The sequence below is a fragment of the Theropithecus gelada genome, chromosome 3 (assembly GCF_003255815.1).
Source record: "Theropithecus gelada isolate Dixy chromosome 3, Tgel_1.0, whole genome shotgun sequence".
In the NCBI taxonomy this organism is placed as follows: Eukaryota; Metazoa; Chordata; class Mammalia; order Primates; family Cercopithecidae; genus Theropithecus; species Theropithecus gelada.
The window spans coordinates 116,070,894-116,086,627 of NC_037670.1; the positions used below are offsets into that span (position 1 = coordinate 116,070,894).

Here is a 15,734-nt window from a genome sequence, read left to right on the forward strand (position 1 = left end):
AATTGTTTAGTCACCCATTCATCTTCCACATCTTTAAGAATTCCTTAAAAGCAAAACTGTGTCTTTTATCTCTAAATGCCCATGGTCTTGCATAAAAATTAGTACAGAGTAGGAACACAAGTAAATAAATGCCTTTTAGGCCAGGCGTGGTGGCTCACGCCTGTAATCCCAGCACTTTGGGAGGCCAAGGTGGGCAGATCACGAGGTCAGGAAATCGAGACCATCCCGGCTAACACTGTGAAACCCTGTCTCTACTAAAAATACAAAAAATTAGCCAGATGTGGTGGCACGCGCCCGTAGTCCCAGCTACTTGGGAGGCTGAGGCAGGAGAATCGCTTGAACCAAGGAGGTGGACTTTGCAGTGAGCCGAGATTGTGCCACTGCACTCCAGCCTGGGCAACAGAGTGAGACTCCATCTCAAAAGAAAAAAATAAAATAAATAAATAAAGATCTTTTAAAGAAACAAATCAACAAATGTATATAAGCTTTTTGAGTTCACAGAAAATCACCCTGATTTTACTTATGAAGTAGAAAGGAAGTTGATAAAAATATCTATGGGTGGCTAGGCATGGTGGCTCACGCCTATAATCCCAGCACTTTGGGTGGCCGAGGTGGGAGGATCACCTGAGGTCAGGAGTTCTAGACCAGCCTGGCCAAAATGGTGAAACTCTGTCTCTACTAAGAATACAAAAATTAGCTGGGCATGGTGGTGGGCGCCTGTCATCCCAGCTATTCAGAAGGATGAGATAGGAGTATCGCTTGAACCCAGGAGGTAGAGGTTGTAATGAGCTGAGATCACACCATTGCACTTCAGCCTGGGTGACAGAGCAAGATTCCATCTCCAGAAAAAAAAAAAATCTATGGGGTTCTAGAATTAAAATGCCATAAATTAGATCTATTTAAGTATTAGAGAAACAACAAGGGCCATAAAAAATCAACTTATGTTTTTCGATCCAATCGTTGCTCTTAGGGAAACTAGAAATGCCAATAGTGCAAGAAAACTCCTCTGTTTCCTAACTGTAGGAAAAGTTGGCTTAAGATAAATAGGTCTTTACGATTCTGTCAGATCTGGTCCTAGTTGTCAATGATTTCCACCTGTAGTTGAAGCAGCATGGTAAACTGCAGTGGCTCCCAGGTGATACAGACATCAACATGTACTACGTCTACCTTACTATGTGCTAGGCACTGGGATAACGTTTTGTAATAATTACTGTAAGATGGTACCATCGTTTTCATTTCTGACTTGAATTAATAATCTATTCATACTGTTAAACCTAAATCCTACCAATTCATTCATACTTCACCAAAAACCAGTCATTCTTCTCTATTGTGAGGTTTATTGCCACAGGAAGTAGAAGCTCTATGAACCCAAGACAGCTTCCAACCCACGTCAAGAGTCCTGTGAATCAAAAAACTGCATAAGTGGTGCTCCATAAATGGGGAGAAAAGGAGGACTGACCTCCTCCACTTTTCAAAAGTGGTGGTCTTTCATCAACACAGAAAAGGCAAGAGGTACCCAAAGACATTTCCAGCATGAGTCAGAGATTCTGTGAGTTTCCAGGTTCAATCCTGTCATTTTATTTTTCTGTATCTCTATTTCCCTCAGTCTTTCTTCTTCTCCTAGAAAGTCTTTGTGAATTGTTTTACAAAGCACTGGTTACAACAGCAAAATCTTGACTCTGAGAAACTCTACAGGATAAAAGCCTCCATGTCTTTACTGAAAAAAACTGCAAAGGGAAAAAAACCATACATTAAAAGACTTTGAGGTGAAAAACCATACATTAAAAGACTTTTTAGAAAACAAAAAAACAGGCCAGGCCCCACAACTCACACCTGTAATCCCAGCACTTTGGGAGGCCAAGGCCGGCAGATGGTTTGAGCCCAGGAGTTCAAGGCCAGCCTATGCAACATGGTGAAATTCCATTCTTACACACACAAAAATTTTAATTAGCTAGATAAGGTGGCACATGCCTGTAATCCAAGCTACTCAGGAAGCTGAGGTGGAAGGATCACTTGGGCCCAAGAGGTCAAGGCTGCTGTGAGCCATAATCACGCCACTGCACTCCTGTCTGGGTGACAGAGTGAGACCCTGTCACAAAAAATAAATAAATAAACTAATTACAATCTACAAACATTATCTGGGTCCTGGTCCAGACAAACTTACTTAAATATATACTCTAAATATATACTCTCTCTACATATATATACACACACACACATATATACACACACACATATATAAACATTCACACACATACATACACATATATACATATGTATTTACGAGAACTGGAAATCTGAAAAACAGGATATTTGATAGTAGTAAGAAATTATTCTAAATTTTTGAAAATACAATAACACGGTTGCATTTTTAAAAGAATCCTTACCATTTAGTGGTACATTCCTATACTTTTTATGAATGAAATGATATGATTTGCTTCAATACAATACAGGGAGGGAAAGAAAATAGAAAAAAAAATAGGTAGGGTATAGACAAAACAAGATTGGCCATGAGTTGCTAATTGTTGGAGCTGGGGGGTTCATTAACTTATCCTACTCTTTTGTGTGTTTGAAATTTTTTATAACAAAAGGTTGCAAATGGGTGTGAAAATATTCTTCCACAGAAATAATCTTAATTGATTGAAAAACATGATGACATAGGGAAACTATGGCCCCTGCTTCTTCAGTTTTACCATTGAAACAAGTCAAAATGGAAAAGGAAAATAGGCATTTACCAAACATTAATTCACGTACAAGAGTCCTTCATTAACAGCTTAAAATATTGGGATTTTCTACTAAAACAATCTTTGATGCATGTTATGTAGCCCTTTAAGTTAATTTCCCACCTTCTATTAACAAAATTTTAACAGTACCAACTATTTGGCTACAAATACAGATTTAAATAATATTTTCTATGTTTACTTTTTTCACACATACAGATAAGTTAGTATAATTATCACATCATCAAGATATGTCTTAAAGCACTGATAAATATATCTACACATATGAAAAGGTCTGGCTTGCCTTTGCTTCAGTCAAGTTTACAAAAATTTTCAACTACATGAACAAGTCCTATCTTAAAATGTACTTACAGGTAAGTGGAACTGCCTGATAAGCTGATGTGTAGAAATGAAAAAAATACACAGCCCCAGAAGTATTTACTTAAATTTGTCAATAAATTCACAATAATTTTCAGGCATATCTGTGAATGTATGATCTTGATTTAAACACAGATACAGTGATAAAACTAGATTTTTTAAAACATAATTTATAAATGCTCAACGAACAGCACAGCCCTAATTAAACCAAGAGAACTGCTACCAATAAAGAAAGTGCGAGGAGGACACCTTTTCTAGAAGGCAGAGGTGAATGGGCATATCTCTGGTGTCCACAAATGTGAGCGAATAGAACCTTAAAGTTCAGCTTGCTTTTACAGTTTGGGTTTCTTAAGAACGTCTAGCCTTGTTTTTTTCCAATTCCTTCTTACAGTGTCAATCTTGGGTTAAATCACTTACGAAGTCTCTTTGAGGAGTAAAACAACAACAGTGATGATTCAAACCCTGCCCAAATACTACCTCCCTTCTCCCTATGCACGCCTGGCTTTTGCTTGACAGATGTCAGAGGGCTCTCCGCCCCTTCTCTCAGGTCACCGCACTGCTGAAGGCAGCCCGCACAAACTCCCCTCGGGCAAAGCCCTCGGCCTGTGGTTATTTTGGTTATTTTTTGTACCCTTTTCCCCTTTTTTGCACAGGGAGCGCCATGCATGACTCGCATCGGGACTGAGCTCATTTCACCCAAGAAGACATGGGGTCTCCAGGGCAACCGAGCGCAATCGTGGGGTCTCGGGTGGGCAGGGCGGCGCGGAGGACCACCTCCCGGACCCAGCCTCTCACCTGCCGGCCGCCGGGGTCGCCCCGCACCCGCGTGTCGAGCGCATCGTGCCGAGTTTCGTCTTCACCGCCCGAGCGGTAGATGAGGCGCAGCGGCACGATGCTCTGGCGCTCCAGGAAGCGGTTTTCCTTCCTCTTCTCTAGCTCCATCAATGAGGCGTCTCCTCCAGGCAGGAAGGGGGAAAGGAGGGAATGGAGAGAAAAGGCGAAAATAATGACCCTGACCCGCACTCCTCCATCCTGCGATCCTACGTCTCCCCTACGAAAATCCCCACCTCCCCCTTCCTCTCGGAACCCATCTGGGAAGGACGCAGAGACAACAGCCGGAGAGCCTTGGACCAGTTCATCCGAGAGCATCCAGGAGCGGGGCCCAGAAGCAAGGCACCCCTTTCCCATTCTCCCCATTCCTCTTCAGAAGGAGAAAAACAGGCTTTGACCCAAGGCTTCTAGTGCATCTGCGCGCCCCCACACATATATTTTTGCTTCACTTCTCACCACCCTCCCGAATTTAAAAAAAAAAAAAAAAAAGGAAAAAATCTCCCCGCGCACTCGGGAAATGGGAATGCCCCCTTTTCAATACGCCTGAGGGCTCCAAAGATTCCCGGGAAATAGTATGGCCCGAAGGTACAGAGGGCGGTTAACTTACCTGCCTGGCCGCAGCGCGCCGGGGGGCAGGTCCCCAGAGCGCAGAGCAGCAAGAAGGGCACGGACACAGCTACCGCCGCCTGCATGGTGCTGCCGTCAGCCCGCCTCGCCCGAAACGCTCAGCTCCTCATGCCGGGGCCGCCGAGTCCGTTTCCCTCACTCCGCGCCCTGGGCTCCCCACGGCCACCTCCTCCCAGCCCCAGCCGGTGCTGCGGCGGCCGTGGCGCTGCAGCCTCCACCGCGGCTTAGTGCTGCATTGTGCTCCGCGGGCGCTTCCGCTGGCGGGGGGAGCGAGCGAGTGCTGCATTGGGCGGTTGGCTGTAGCTAAGTGGTTTCTAGCGCCTCCCACCTCATCCCCTGGCAAAGGCTTGGGCGGGCGACAAGCGCTCGGCAGGGAGCGAGCGCCCGGTGCACTCGCCCCCCGCGCGCAGGCAGGGGCGCGCGCAGGAGAGTCAGCTGGGAAATGTAGTTCTCTCTCCGCGTCCAGCTTGTCTCCACGACGGCGCGGACTGTCGCGACCTCATGACTGTGAGGTCCTCTATATCCCTCAGACTGAAGGGGCGGGAGGCAAGGGCAAAAGAAAGAGGTCAGCACTGGACGGGCTCCTGGCATTCGAGATGCACCAACTGGGCAGTTACAATAGCCGGTATTCATCCACATGGTCTTTAAAGAGCTGTTCTGTTTCCCACGGATTAGTAGTTACTTAAGTTATCAGAGAACCATACCCTCACGAATACAATGCAAGTAAATTATTCAACAAATACAGATTGAGGATATACTGTGTACCCAGCGGTTGACAACCAGAAGAACACGGGGATCAGAGGCACCTGTTCTTCGGTAAAGTTGAGCAGACAGACCACTTTTTTACAATACAGCATGAAAAGTGTCATGGTTATATCTAGAGGACTATTAATTCAGTCCAGGGAGTCAAAGAGGACCTCCCGGGGAAGGTCTGTGCAGGTAATTGAGGGATGATTTAGCCTAACTCTCCGGGATATTTTTGTTCTTTATTGCCAGACAGCCTCAAAACTCTACCAGATATCGGGAACTCAGTTTTCTCAGGCTGCTTATTCCATTTCCCTCTGATTCAAAATGATAAAAATTCTTGAGTATAAAACAATAATAAAATAGTTATCTACATAAAGTAATACTTGTATTTTTTAGTTTTTCAAAGTTCACATATATTATCTGATCCTTTGGTCAAGAATTTGATTAGAACTATTACTCTGATTTTATATTTATGTATGTACGTACGTATGTATTTATTTATTTTTGACATAGGGTCTTGCTTTGTCGCCCCAGCTGGAGTGCAAGTGTTGAAAACACAGCTCACTGCAGCTCAAGATCCTGGGCTCAAGCCATCCTCCTGCTTCAGCCTCCCAAATAGCTGGGACGACAGACACGTGCCACCACACCTGGCTATTTATTATTATTATTATTACTTTTTGTAGAATCAGGAGTCTCCCCATGAAGGTCAGGATGCTCTTGAACTCTTGGGCTCCACGTTGGCCTCACAAAGTGCTGGGATTACAGATGTGAGCCACTGCACATGCCTACTCCCATTTTAGAAAGGAAAAAAAAAATTAAGATTTAGAGGTGTGCCTTTCTAGTCAGTAGTTACACGAGGCTATTTTTTTATTTTTCTGAGTGTTTATTATTTATTTATTTATTTTTGTATTTCAATCGCTTTTGGGGAACAGGTTGTGTCTGTTTACATGAATAAGTTCTTTAGTGGTGATTTCTGAGATTTTGGTGTACCCATCACCTGAGCAGTGTACACTGTACCCAATGTGTAGTCTGTTATCCCTCACCATCCCCTACCCTTTCCCCTGAGTCCCCAAGTCCAGTGTATCATTCTTATGCCTTTGCATCCTCATAGCTTAGCTCCCACATATAAGTGAGAACGTGCAACGTTTGATTTTTTCATTCCTGAGTTACTTTACGTAGAATAATAGTCCCCAATTCCATCCAGGCTGCTGCAAATGCCATTATTTTGTTCCTTTTTATGGCTGAATAGTATTCCATGGTATATATATGCCACATTTTCTTTATCCACTCGTTGATTGATGGCATTTTGACTGGTGCCATATTTTTGCGATTGTAAATTGTGCTGCTATAAACATGCATGTGCAAGTTTCTTTTTTGTATAATGACTTATTTTCGTGTGGGTAGATATCTAGTAGTGGGATTGCTGGATGAAACAGTAGATCTCCTTTCAGTTCTTTAAGGAATCTCCATATTGTTTTCCATAGTGGTTGTACTAGTTTACATTCCCATAAACAGTGTAAAAGTGTTCCCTTTTCATTGCATCCATGCCAACATCTATTTTTTTTTATGGCCATTCTTGCAGGAGTAAGGTGGTATCACATTGTGGTTTTGATTTGCATTTCCCTGATAATTAGTGATGCTGAGCATTTTTCCTTACGTTTGTTGGCCATTTGTATATCTTCTTTTGAGAATTGTCTATTCATGTCCTTAGCCCACTTTTTTAATGGAATTGTTTGTTGTTGTTGTTGTTGTTTTTCTTGCTGATTTGTTTGAGTTCTTTGTAGATTCTGGATATTAGTCCTTTGTCAGATGCATAGTTTACAAAAATTTTATCCCACTCTGTGGGTTGTCTGTTTACTCTGCTGATTATTTCTTCTGCTGTGCTGAACTTTTTCGTTTAATTAGGTCCCATCTATTTATCTTTCTTTTGTTGCATTTGCTTTTGGGTTCTTGGTCATGAAGTCTTTGCCTAAGCCAATGTCTGGAAGGGTATTTCTGATGTTATCTTCCAGAATCTTTATGGTTTCGGGCCTTAGATTTAAGTCTTGATTCATCTTGAGTTGATTTTTATGTAAGATGAGATATGAAGATCCAGTTTCATTCTTCTATATGTGGGTTGCCAATTATTCCAGCACCATTCGTTGAATAGGATGTGCTTTCCCCACTTTGTGTTTTTGTTTGCTTTATGAAAGATCAGTTGGCTGTATTTAGCTTTCTTTCTGGGTTTTCTATTCTGTTCCATTGGACTATGTGCCTATTTTTATACCAGTACCATGCTGCTTTGGTGACTATGGCCTTATAGTATAGTTTGGAGTCGAGTAATGTGATGCCTCCAGATTTGTTCTTTTTACTTCATCTTGCTTTGGCTATGTGGGTTCTGTTTTGGTTCCATATGAATTTTAAGATTGTTTTTTCTACCTCTGTAAAGGATAATGGTGGTATTCTGATGGGAATTGCATTGAATCTGTAGATTGTTTTTGGCGGCTTGTTCATTTTCACAATATTGATCGTACCCATCCATGAGCAAGGGATGTGTTTGTTTTGTGTGTGTGTGTGTGTCGCTTATGATTTCTTTCAGCAGTGTTTTGTGGTTTTCCTTGTAGAGGTCTTTCACATCCTTGGTTAGGTATATTCTTAGGTCTTTAAATTTTTTGCAGGTGTTGTAAAAGGAACTGAGTTCTTGATTTGATTCTTGGCTTGGTCACTGTTGGTGTATAGTAGAGCTACTTATTTGGTTACATTAATTTTGTATCCTGAAACCCTGCTGAATTTATTTACCAGTTCTAGGAGTTTTTTGGATGAATCTTTAGGGATTTCTAGATATACGATCATATCATGAGCAAACAGTGACAATTTGACTTCCTCTTTTCCTAATTGAGTGCCCTTTATTTCTCTCTCTTGTCTCATTGCTCTGGCTAGGACTTCCAGTACTTTGTTGAATAGAAGTGGTGAAAGTGAGCATCCTTGTCTTGTTCCAGTTCCCACTGGGAATGCTTTCAACTTTTCCCTGTTCAGTATAATGTTGACCGTCAGTTTGACATAGATGGCTTTTATTACCTTAAGGTATGTCCGTTCTATGCCAATTTTGCTGAGGGTTTTGATGCTGGATTTTGTCAAATGCTTTTTCTGCATCTGTTGAGATGACCATGTGATTTTTGTTTTTAATTCTGTTTATGTGGTATATCACATTTATTGATTTATGTATGTTAAACCATCCCTGCATCCCTGGTATGAAAACTACTTGATCATGATGAATTATCTTTTTAATATCCTGTTGGATTGAGTTTGCTACTATTTTGTTGAGGATATTTGCATCTATGTTCATCAGGGATATCAGTCTATAGTTTTCTTTTTTCGTTATGTCCTTCCCTAGTTTTGGTATTAGGGTATACTGGCTTCATAGACTGATTTAGAGAGGATTTCTCTGTATTTTGGAATAGTGTCAACAGGATTGGTACCATTTCTTCTTTGAATGTCTGATAGAATTCAGTTATGAATCCATCTGGTCCTCGACTTTTTTTTTTTTTTTTTTGCCATTTTTCTATTACCATTTCAATCTCATTGCTTGTTATTGGTCTGTTCAGAAATTCTATGTCTTCCTGGTTTAATCTTGAAGGATTGTATATTTCCACAAATGTATCCATCTCCTCTTGGTTTTCTAGTTTATGTACGTAAAGGTGTTTATAGCAGCCTCGATAACCCTTTGTATTTCTGCGTTATCAGTTGTAATATCTCCCGTTTCATTTCTAATTGAGCTTATTTGGATCTTCTCTCTTCTTGGTTAATCTCGCTAATGGTCTATCAATTTTATTTATCTTTCCAAAGAACCAGCTTTTTGTTTCATTAATCTTCTGTACGTCTGTTTGTTTGTTTGTTTCAATTTCATTTAGCTCTGCTCTGATCTCGGTTATTTCTTTTCTTCTGCTGGATTTGGGTTTAGATTGTTCTTGTTTCTCCAGCTACATGAGGTGTGACCTTAGATTATCTATTTGTACTCTTTTGGACTTTTTTATATAGGCATTTAATGCTATGACCTTTCCTCTCAGCACTGCCTTTGCTGTATGCTAGAAGTTTTGATAGTTGTGTCACTGTTACTGTTCAGTTCAAAGAATTTTTAAATTTCCATCTTGATTTCATTGTTGACCCAATGATCATTCAGTAGCAGGTTATTGAATTTTCATGTTGTTGCATGGTTTTGAGGGTTCCTTTTGGAGTTGATTTCCAATTTTATTCCACTGTGGTCTGAGAGAGTACTTGATACAATTTCAATTTTCTTAAATTTAAGGAGACTTATTTTGTGGCCTATCATATGGTCTGTCTTGGAGAATGTTCTATGTAATGATGAATGGTTGTTGAGTAGAATGTTCTGTAAAAATCTGTTAAGTCCATTTGTTGTAGGGTATACTTTAAGTCTATTGTTTCTTTTTTGACTTTCTGTCTTAATGACTTGTCTAGTGCTGTCAATGGAGTATTAAATTCCCCCACTATTATTGCGTTGCCATCCATCTTGTTTCTTAGGTCTAGGAGTAATTGTTTTATAAATTTGGAAGCGCCAGTATTAGGTGCGTATATATTTAGAATTGCGATATTTTCCTGTTGGACTAGTCCTTTTTTCATTATATAGTGTTCCTCTTTGTCTTTTTTAATTGCTGTTGCTTTAAAGTTTGTTTTGTCCAATGTAAGAATAACTATTCCTGCTCACTTTTGGTGTCCATTTGCATAAAATATCTTTTTCTACCCCTTTACCTTAAGTTTATGTGAGCCCTTATGTGTTAGGTGAGTCTCTTGAAGACAGCAGAAACTTGATGAATTATTATCCATTCTGCCATTCTGTATCATTTAAGTGGAGCATTTAGGCCATTTATATTCAATGTTAGTATTGAGATGTGACGTATTATTCTATTCATTGTGTTATTTGTTGTTCAAATACTTTTGGTTATTTTTCATTGTGTTATTGTTATATAGGTCCTGTGAGATTTATTATTTAAGGAGGTCCTATTTTGGTGTATTTCAAGGATTCGTTTCAAGATGTTAGTTCCTTTTAGCAGTTCTTATAGTGCTGACTTAGTAGTAGCGAATTACCTCAGCATTTGTTTATCTGGAAAAGACTATATATTTCCTTCATTTATGAAGCTTACTTTCACTGCATACAAAATTCTTGGCTGATAATTTTTTTTTTTTTTTTTTTTTGAGACAGAGTCTCACTCTGTTGCCCAGGCTGGAGTGCAATGGCGTGATCTCAGCTCCTGCAACCTCTGCCTCCTGGGTTCAAGCGATTATCCTGTCTCAGCCTCCCAAGTAGCTGGGATTACAGGCACATGCCACCACACCTGGCTAACTTGTATTTTTAGTAGAGACAGGGTTTCACCATGTTGGTCAGGCTGGTGTCAACCTCCTGACCTCGTGATCCACCCACCTCAGCCTCCCAAAGTGCTGGGATTACAGGCATGAGCCACCGTGCCCAGCCAATGATTTTTTTTAAGAAGGCTAAAAATGGGACCCCAATCCCTTCTAGCTTGTAAGGTTTCTGATGAGAAATCTGCTGTTAATCTGATAGGTTTTCCTTTATATTATCTGATGCTTTTTCCTCAGTTCTTAAGATTCTTTCCTTCGTCTTGACTTTAAATAACCTGGTGACCATGTGCCTAGGCAATGATCTTTTTGTGACAAGTTTCCCAGGTGTTCTTGTATTTGGATGTCTAGATCTCTAGTAAGGCCAGGGACATTTTATACCCTCAAATACGTTTTCCAAGCTTTTAGATTTCTCTACTTCCTTGGGAACACCAATTATTCTTAAGTTTAGACATTTCACATAGTCCCAAACTTCTTGGAGTTTTTGCTCATTTTTTAAAATTATTTTTTCTTTGTCTTTGATGGATTGGGTTAATTTTTTAAGCCTTGTCTTCAAGCTCTGAAGTTCTTTCTTCTGCTTGTTTGATTTTATTGCTGAGACATTCCAGTGCATTTTGCATTTCTCTAAGTGTGTCCTTGATTTCCAAAAGTTGTGATCATTTTTTATTTATGCTATCTATTTCACTGAAGAATTTTCCTTCATATCCTGTATCTTTTTTTTTTTTCTTTAAGTGGTACTTCACCTTTCTCAGGTGCCTCCTTGATTAACTTAATAATCATCCTTCTAAACTCTTTCTGTCAATTCAGAGATTTCATCTCATTTTGGATCCATTGCTGGAGAACTGGTATGATTTTTCTGGGAATGTTAAATAACCTGGTTTTGTCATATTACCAGAATTGTTTTTCTGGTCCTTTTCATTTGGGCAGACTATGTCAGAGGGAAGATCTTGGATTCAAGGGCTGCTGTTCAGAATATGTTGTCCCATAGTGTGCTCCCTTGATGTGGTGTTCTCCCTTCCCCTAGGAATGGGGCTTCCTAAGAGCTGAACTGTAGTGATTGTTTTTGCCCTTCTGGGTCTAGCAACCCTGCAGAGCTCCCAGGCTCCGGGCTGGTACTGGGGAGTGCCTGCAAAAAGTCCTGTGATGTGATCCAGCTTCAGGTCTTGCAGCCATGGATACCATCACTTGCTTTGGTGGAGGTAGCAGAGGAGTGAAGTGGACCCTGTGAGGGTCCTTGGTTGTTCTTGTTTAGTGCACTGGTTTTGTGTTGGTTGGCCTCCACCCAGGAGGTGGCGCTTTCAAGAGCACATCAGCTGCAGTTCTACAGGGAAGATGCAAACTTGCCCTAGGGACACTTGGTTAAGTATTCAAGTTTCTCAGTCAGTGGGCAGGGGCATCATGCTCCCAAGAGATTATGACCTTTGTCTTCAGCTACCAGGGTGGGTAGAGAAAGACCACCGGTAGTGGCAAAGATAGGCATGTCTCAGCTCAACCTCTTCTTGGGTGGGGCTTGCTGCCACTGCTAGGTGCTATTGAGGGTGGGTTCCCAATCCATAAAGTTATATTATCAGGGGGTTTATGGCTGCCTCTGCTGAGTCATACAGGTCACCAGGGAAGTGAGGGAAAACTAGCAGTCACAGGCCTCACCCTACTCCCACACAGCCTGCAGTCCTAAAGGCTGGTCTCACTCCCACCAGGCCCCACAACAGCACTGAGTCTATTTACAGGCAGTCGGTGACCAGGGCTGACAACTTGCCCAGACCACAAGCCTCCCTGTTGAGAAAGCAAGCAGACTCAAGGTTTTTCAGTGTCTCAGGGAGCCTGCAGCAGTGATCCAGTTCCTTCCAAAGGTCTGTGGATTCTCTTGGCTTTCCTGGAATGTTCCTGTGGTAGTTCTTGGAGCAAACGTTCACAATGTGAGTCTCCACATGCTGCTGTGTCCGTCTGAATGGGAGCTACAAGCTAGTCCTGCCTCCTATCCACCATATTAATCTCTCAAAATTCTACTTGTGGCTATTTTAATTTTAATTTAATTTAATTTAAAATTCAGATCCTCAATCAAACTAGCTGCATTTCAAGTGTGAACCTGTAGCTAGTAACTGTGTCTGGAATTGGTGGGTTATTGGTCTTACTGACTTCAAGAATGAAGCCATGGACACTCGCGATGAGTGTTACAGTTCTTAAAGATGGTGTGTCTGGAGTTTGTTCCTTCTGATGTTTAGACATGTTCGAAGTTTATTCCTTCTGGTGGGTTCATGGTTTTGCTGGCTTCAGGAGTGAAGCTGCCCACCTTCACGGTGAGTGTTACAGCTCTTTTTTTTTTTTTTTTTTGAGACGGAGTCTGGCTCTGTAGCCCAGGCTGGAGTGCAGTGGCCGGATCTCAGCTCACTGCAAGCTCCGCCTCCCGGGTTCAAGCCATTCTCCGGCCTCAGCCTCCCGAGTAGCTGGGACTACAGGCGCCCGCCACCTCGCCCGGCTAGTTTTTTTTGTATTTCTTAGTAGAGACGGGGTTTCACCGTGTTAGCCAGGATGGTCTCGATCTCCTGACCTCGTGATCCGCCCGTCTCGGCCTCCCAAAGTGCTGGGATTACAGGCTTGAGCCACCGCGCCGGGCCGAGTGTTACAGCTCTTAAGGCAGCGCATCTGCAGTTGTTCCTTCCTTCCGACCGGAGTTGTTCATTCCTCCTGGTGGGTTCGTGGTGTCCCCGGCCTCAGGAGTGAAGCTGCAGACCTTCGCGTGAGTGTTACAGCTCATAAAGGCAATGCAGAACCAAAGAGTGAGCAGCACCAAGATTTATTGCAAAGAGCAAAAGAACAAAGATTCCACAGTCCTGAAGGGGACGTGAGGGTTGATGCTGCTGTCTGGGACAGCCTGCTTTTATTCCATTATCTGACCCCACCCACATCCTGCTGTTTGGTCCATTTTACAGAGAGCTGATTGGCCCATTTTACAGAGAGCTGAGTGGTCCGTTTTGACAGGGTGCTGATTGGTGCATTTACAAACCTTGAGCTAGACACAAAGTGCTGATTGGTGCATTTACATACCTTTAGCTAGACATAAAAGTTCTCCAAGTCCCCACTAGATTAGCTAGACACAGAGCACTGATTCCTGCGTTTACAAACCTTGAGCTGGACACAGGGTGCTGATTGGTGCATTTACAATCCTCCAGCTAGACATAGTAGATCCTGCGCCCAGGACTGTGGGCGGAGCTGCCTGCCAGTCCAGCTCAGGCGGAGCGGGAGCCCACGGTGAGGGGGTGGGAGGGGAGGGCGAGGGCGAGGGCGTGGGGGCTGTGGGGGCCCCGGGGAGCAGGGGGGTGGGGGGAACGGGGCTCGAGTCCTGCCTTGCCCTCCAGGGAGGTAGCTGAGGCTGGCGAGAATTCGAGTGAAGCCCATGCGGGCCAGCAGTGCTGGGGGACCCAGTGCACCCTCCACAGCTGCTGGCCCAGGTGCTAAGTCCCTCACTTCCTGGGGCCGGCAGCACCGGCCGGCTGCTCAGAGTAGGGGCCTGCTGAGCCCCTGCCCACCCAGAACCCGCACTGGCCCACAAGGGCCATGTGCAGCTCCGGTTCCCTCCAGTGCCTCTTCCTCCACACCTCCCTGCAAGCAGAGGGAGCCGGCTCTGGCGTTGGCCAGCCCAGAGAGGGGCTCCCACAGTGCAGCAGCGGGCTGAAGGGCTCCTCAAGCCTAGTCACAGTGGACACGGAGGCCAAGGAGGTGGTGAGAGTGAGCGAGGGCTGCTAGCACGTTGTCACCTCTCATAACTACTATATTGGACAACTAAGATGTAGAATATTTCTACCATGCAGAAAGGTTCTGTTGAACAGTCAGCATTGGGTTCCAGAGTTTAAACAACTTGCCCCCAGACCCCATGGCTAGTAATAAAGTAGCCTAGGATGCAAATCTCCTGCTTTTAGGTCTGAATTTCTTTCCACAACATCTCCCTGGTTGAAATCTGGGTTTGTGTAACCTTCACCTTGATCCTGATTCTGGTTTGGTAAAACATAAAAAATTTTCTACATGATGTTCTTTGGAAGCATTTTACTCATTCCCTATTTTCTTTTTAACGCCTGTCTCATGTGACATGGCTTCAGGTCCCTTCATCATCATCATGATCTCAAAATATACTCCAGTGTGTCAGTGTCCCAGCTAAAGTGTGGTGTCCAGAATTAATGATGTAGCTTAGATATTGTTTCACAAGCAAACAATAGAGAGGAACTTTTTTCTTCCTTGTCCTAAATTCTTGCCTAAGGGGACATTCTATCATATTTTTGGTAAATACATTTCATTGAGCTTACTGTCATTTCAAAAAAAATTCCCCAAATATTCAAAATGAGCAAAACAGTTAAGAATTGTTCAGGAAATTGTAGGCTGAACAAGATTTCAGTAGTATGCAATAGACTTTAATGCAGTATGTTCTGATAGTTACAGTCAAAGAGAATTAGAACCCTAGGACCTAGAGAAGTCCTTCACTTTCCTTCTCTATATCATGGACCCAAATTCTTTACTCAGTTCTTTTCACTGGAAAATAAACTTGAACAGATTTTATAATGATCATGCTGCTCTAACTGTACTCTTTAATTTTTAATTTTTTAAGATGTTTGAAATGTTTAAAATAATTTCATAGGCCAAACACATCATCTTGATGTAATGAAAATTAAAATGGGTTTTTTAAAAATTTTTTTAAGGAGGCTGTCTTAACTCAGGCTACCATGTCAAAAATATCATGGACTCAGTTACTTAAACAATAGACATTGTTCCTTACAGTTCTGGAGGCTGGGAAGTACAAAATGAAGGTTGTGGAAAATCTGGTATCTTATGAGGACCAATTCCTAGCTTGTGGACAGCAACCTTCTTGCTGTATTCTCATATGGCGCAGATAGTGCTAGTTCTCTCCCTATTTTTATAAAGACACTGGATTCCATCATAGCAGTTAGACCCTCGTGACCTAATTACTTTCCAAAGGCCCTACTTTCAAATACCACCACATTAGGGCCTCAACATATGAATTTGGAGGCAAGGGGACAAAAACATTCACATGTTAGCAGAGGTTAAGAAGATATCTTTTGTCAAATTTGT

General features: G+C 42.4%; 1 protein-coding gene across 11 annotated transcripts in view; it reads right to left on the bottom strand.

Annotated features, from left to right (window-relative positions):
- Window positions 1–14,193, bottom strand: part of ADAM22 (ADAM metallopeptidase domain 22) — a 262,714-nt gene extending 248,521 nt beyond the window's left edge. For 6 of the 11 annotated variants that reach the window (XM_025378403.1, XM_025378401.1, XM_025378400.1 and 3 more), the window contains exons 1-2: window positions 4,537–4,943; window positions 3,894–4,054 (exon numbers count right to left, since the gene is read on the bottom strand). In XM_025378403.1, the coding sequence (XP_025234188.1) occupies window positions 3,894–4,054; window positions 4,537–4,621 (246 nt within the window). In that variant the 5' untranslated portion in view covers window positions 4,622–4,943. Of the gene's footprint in view, window positions 1–3,893; window positions 4,325–4,536; window positions 4,944–14,182 lie in introns of those variants that run through there. The other 5 variants (XM_025378404.1, XM_025378397.1, XM_025378398.1 and 2 more) reach the window with 3 other exon arrangements.
- Window positions 14,194–15,734: the final 1,541 nt, after the last annotated feature.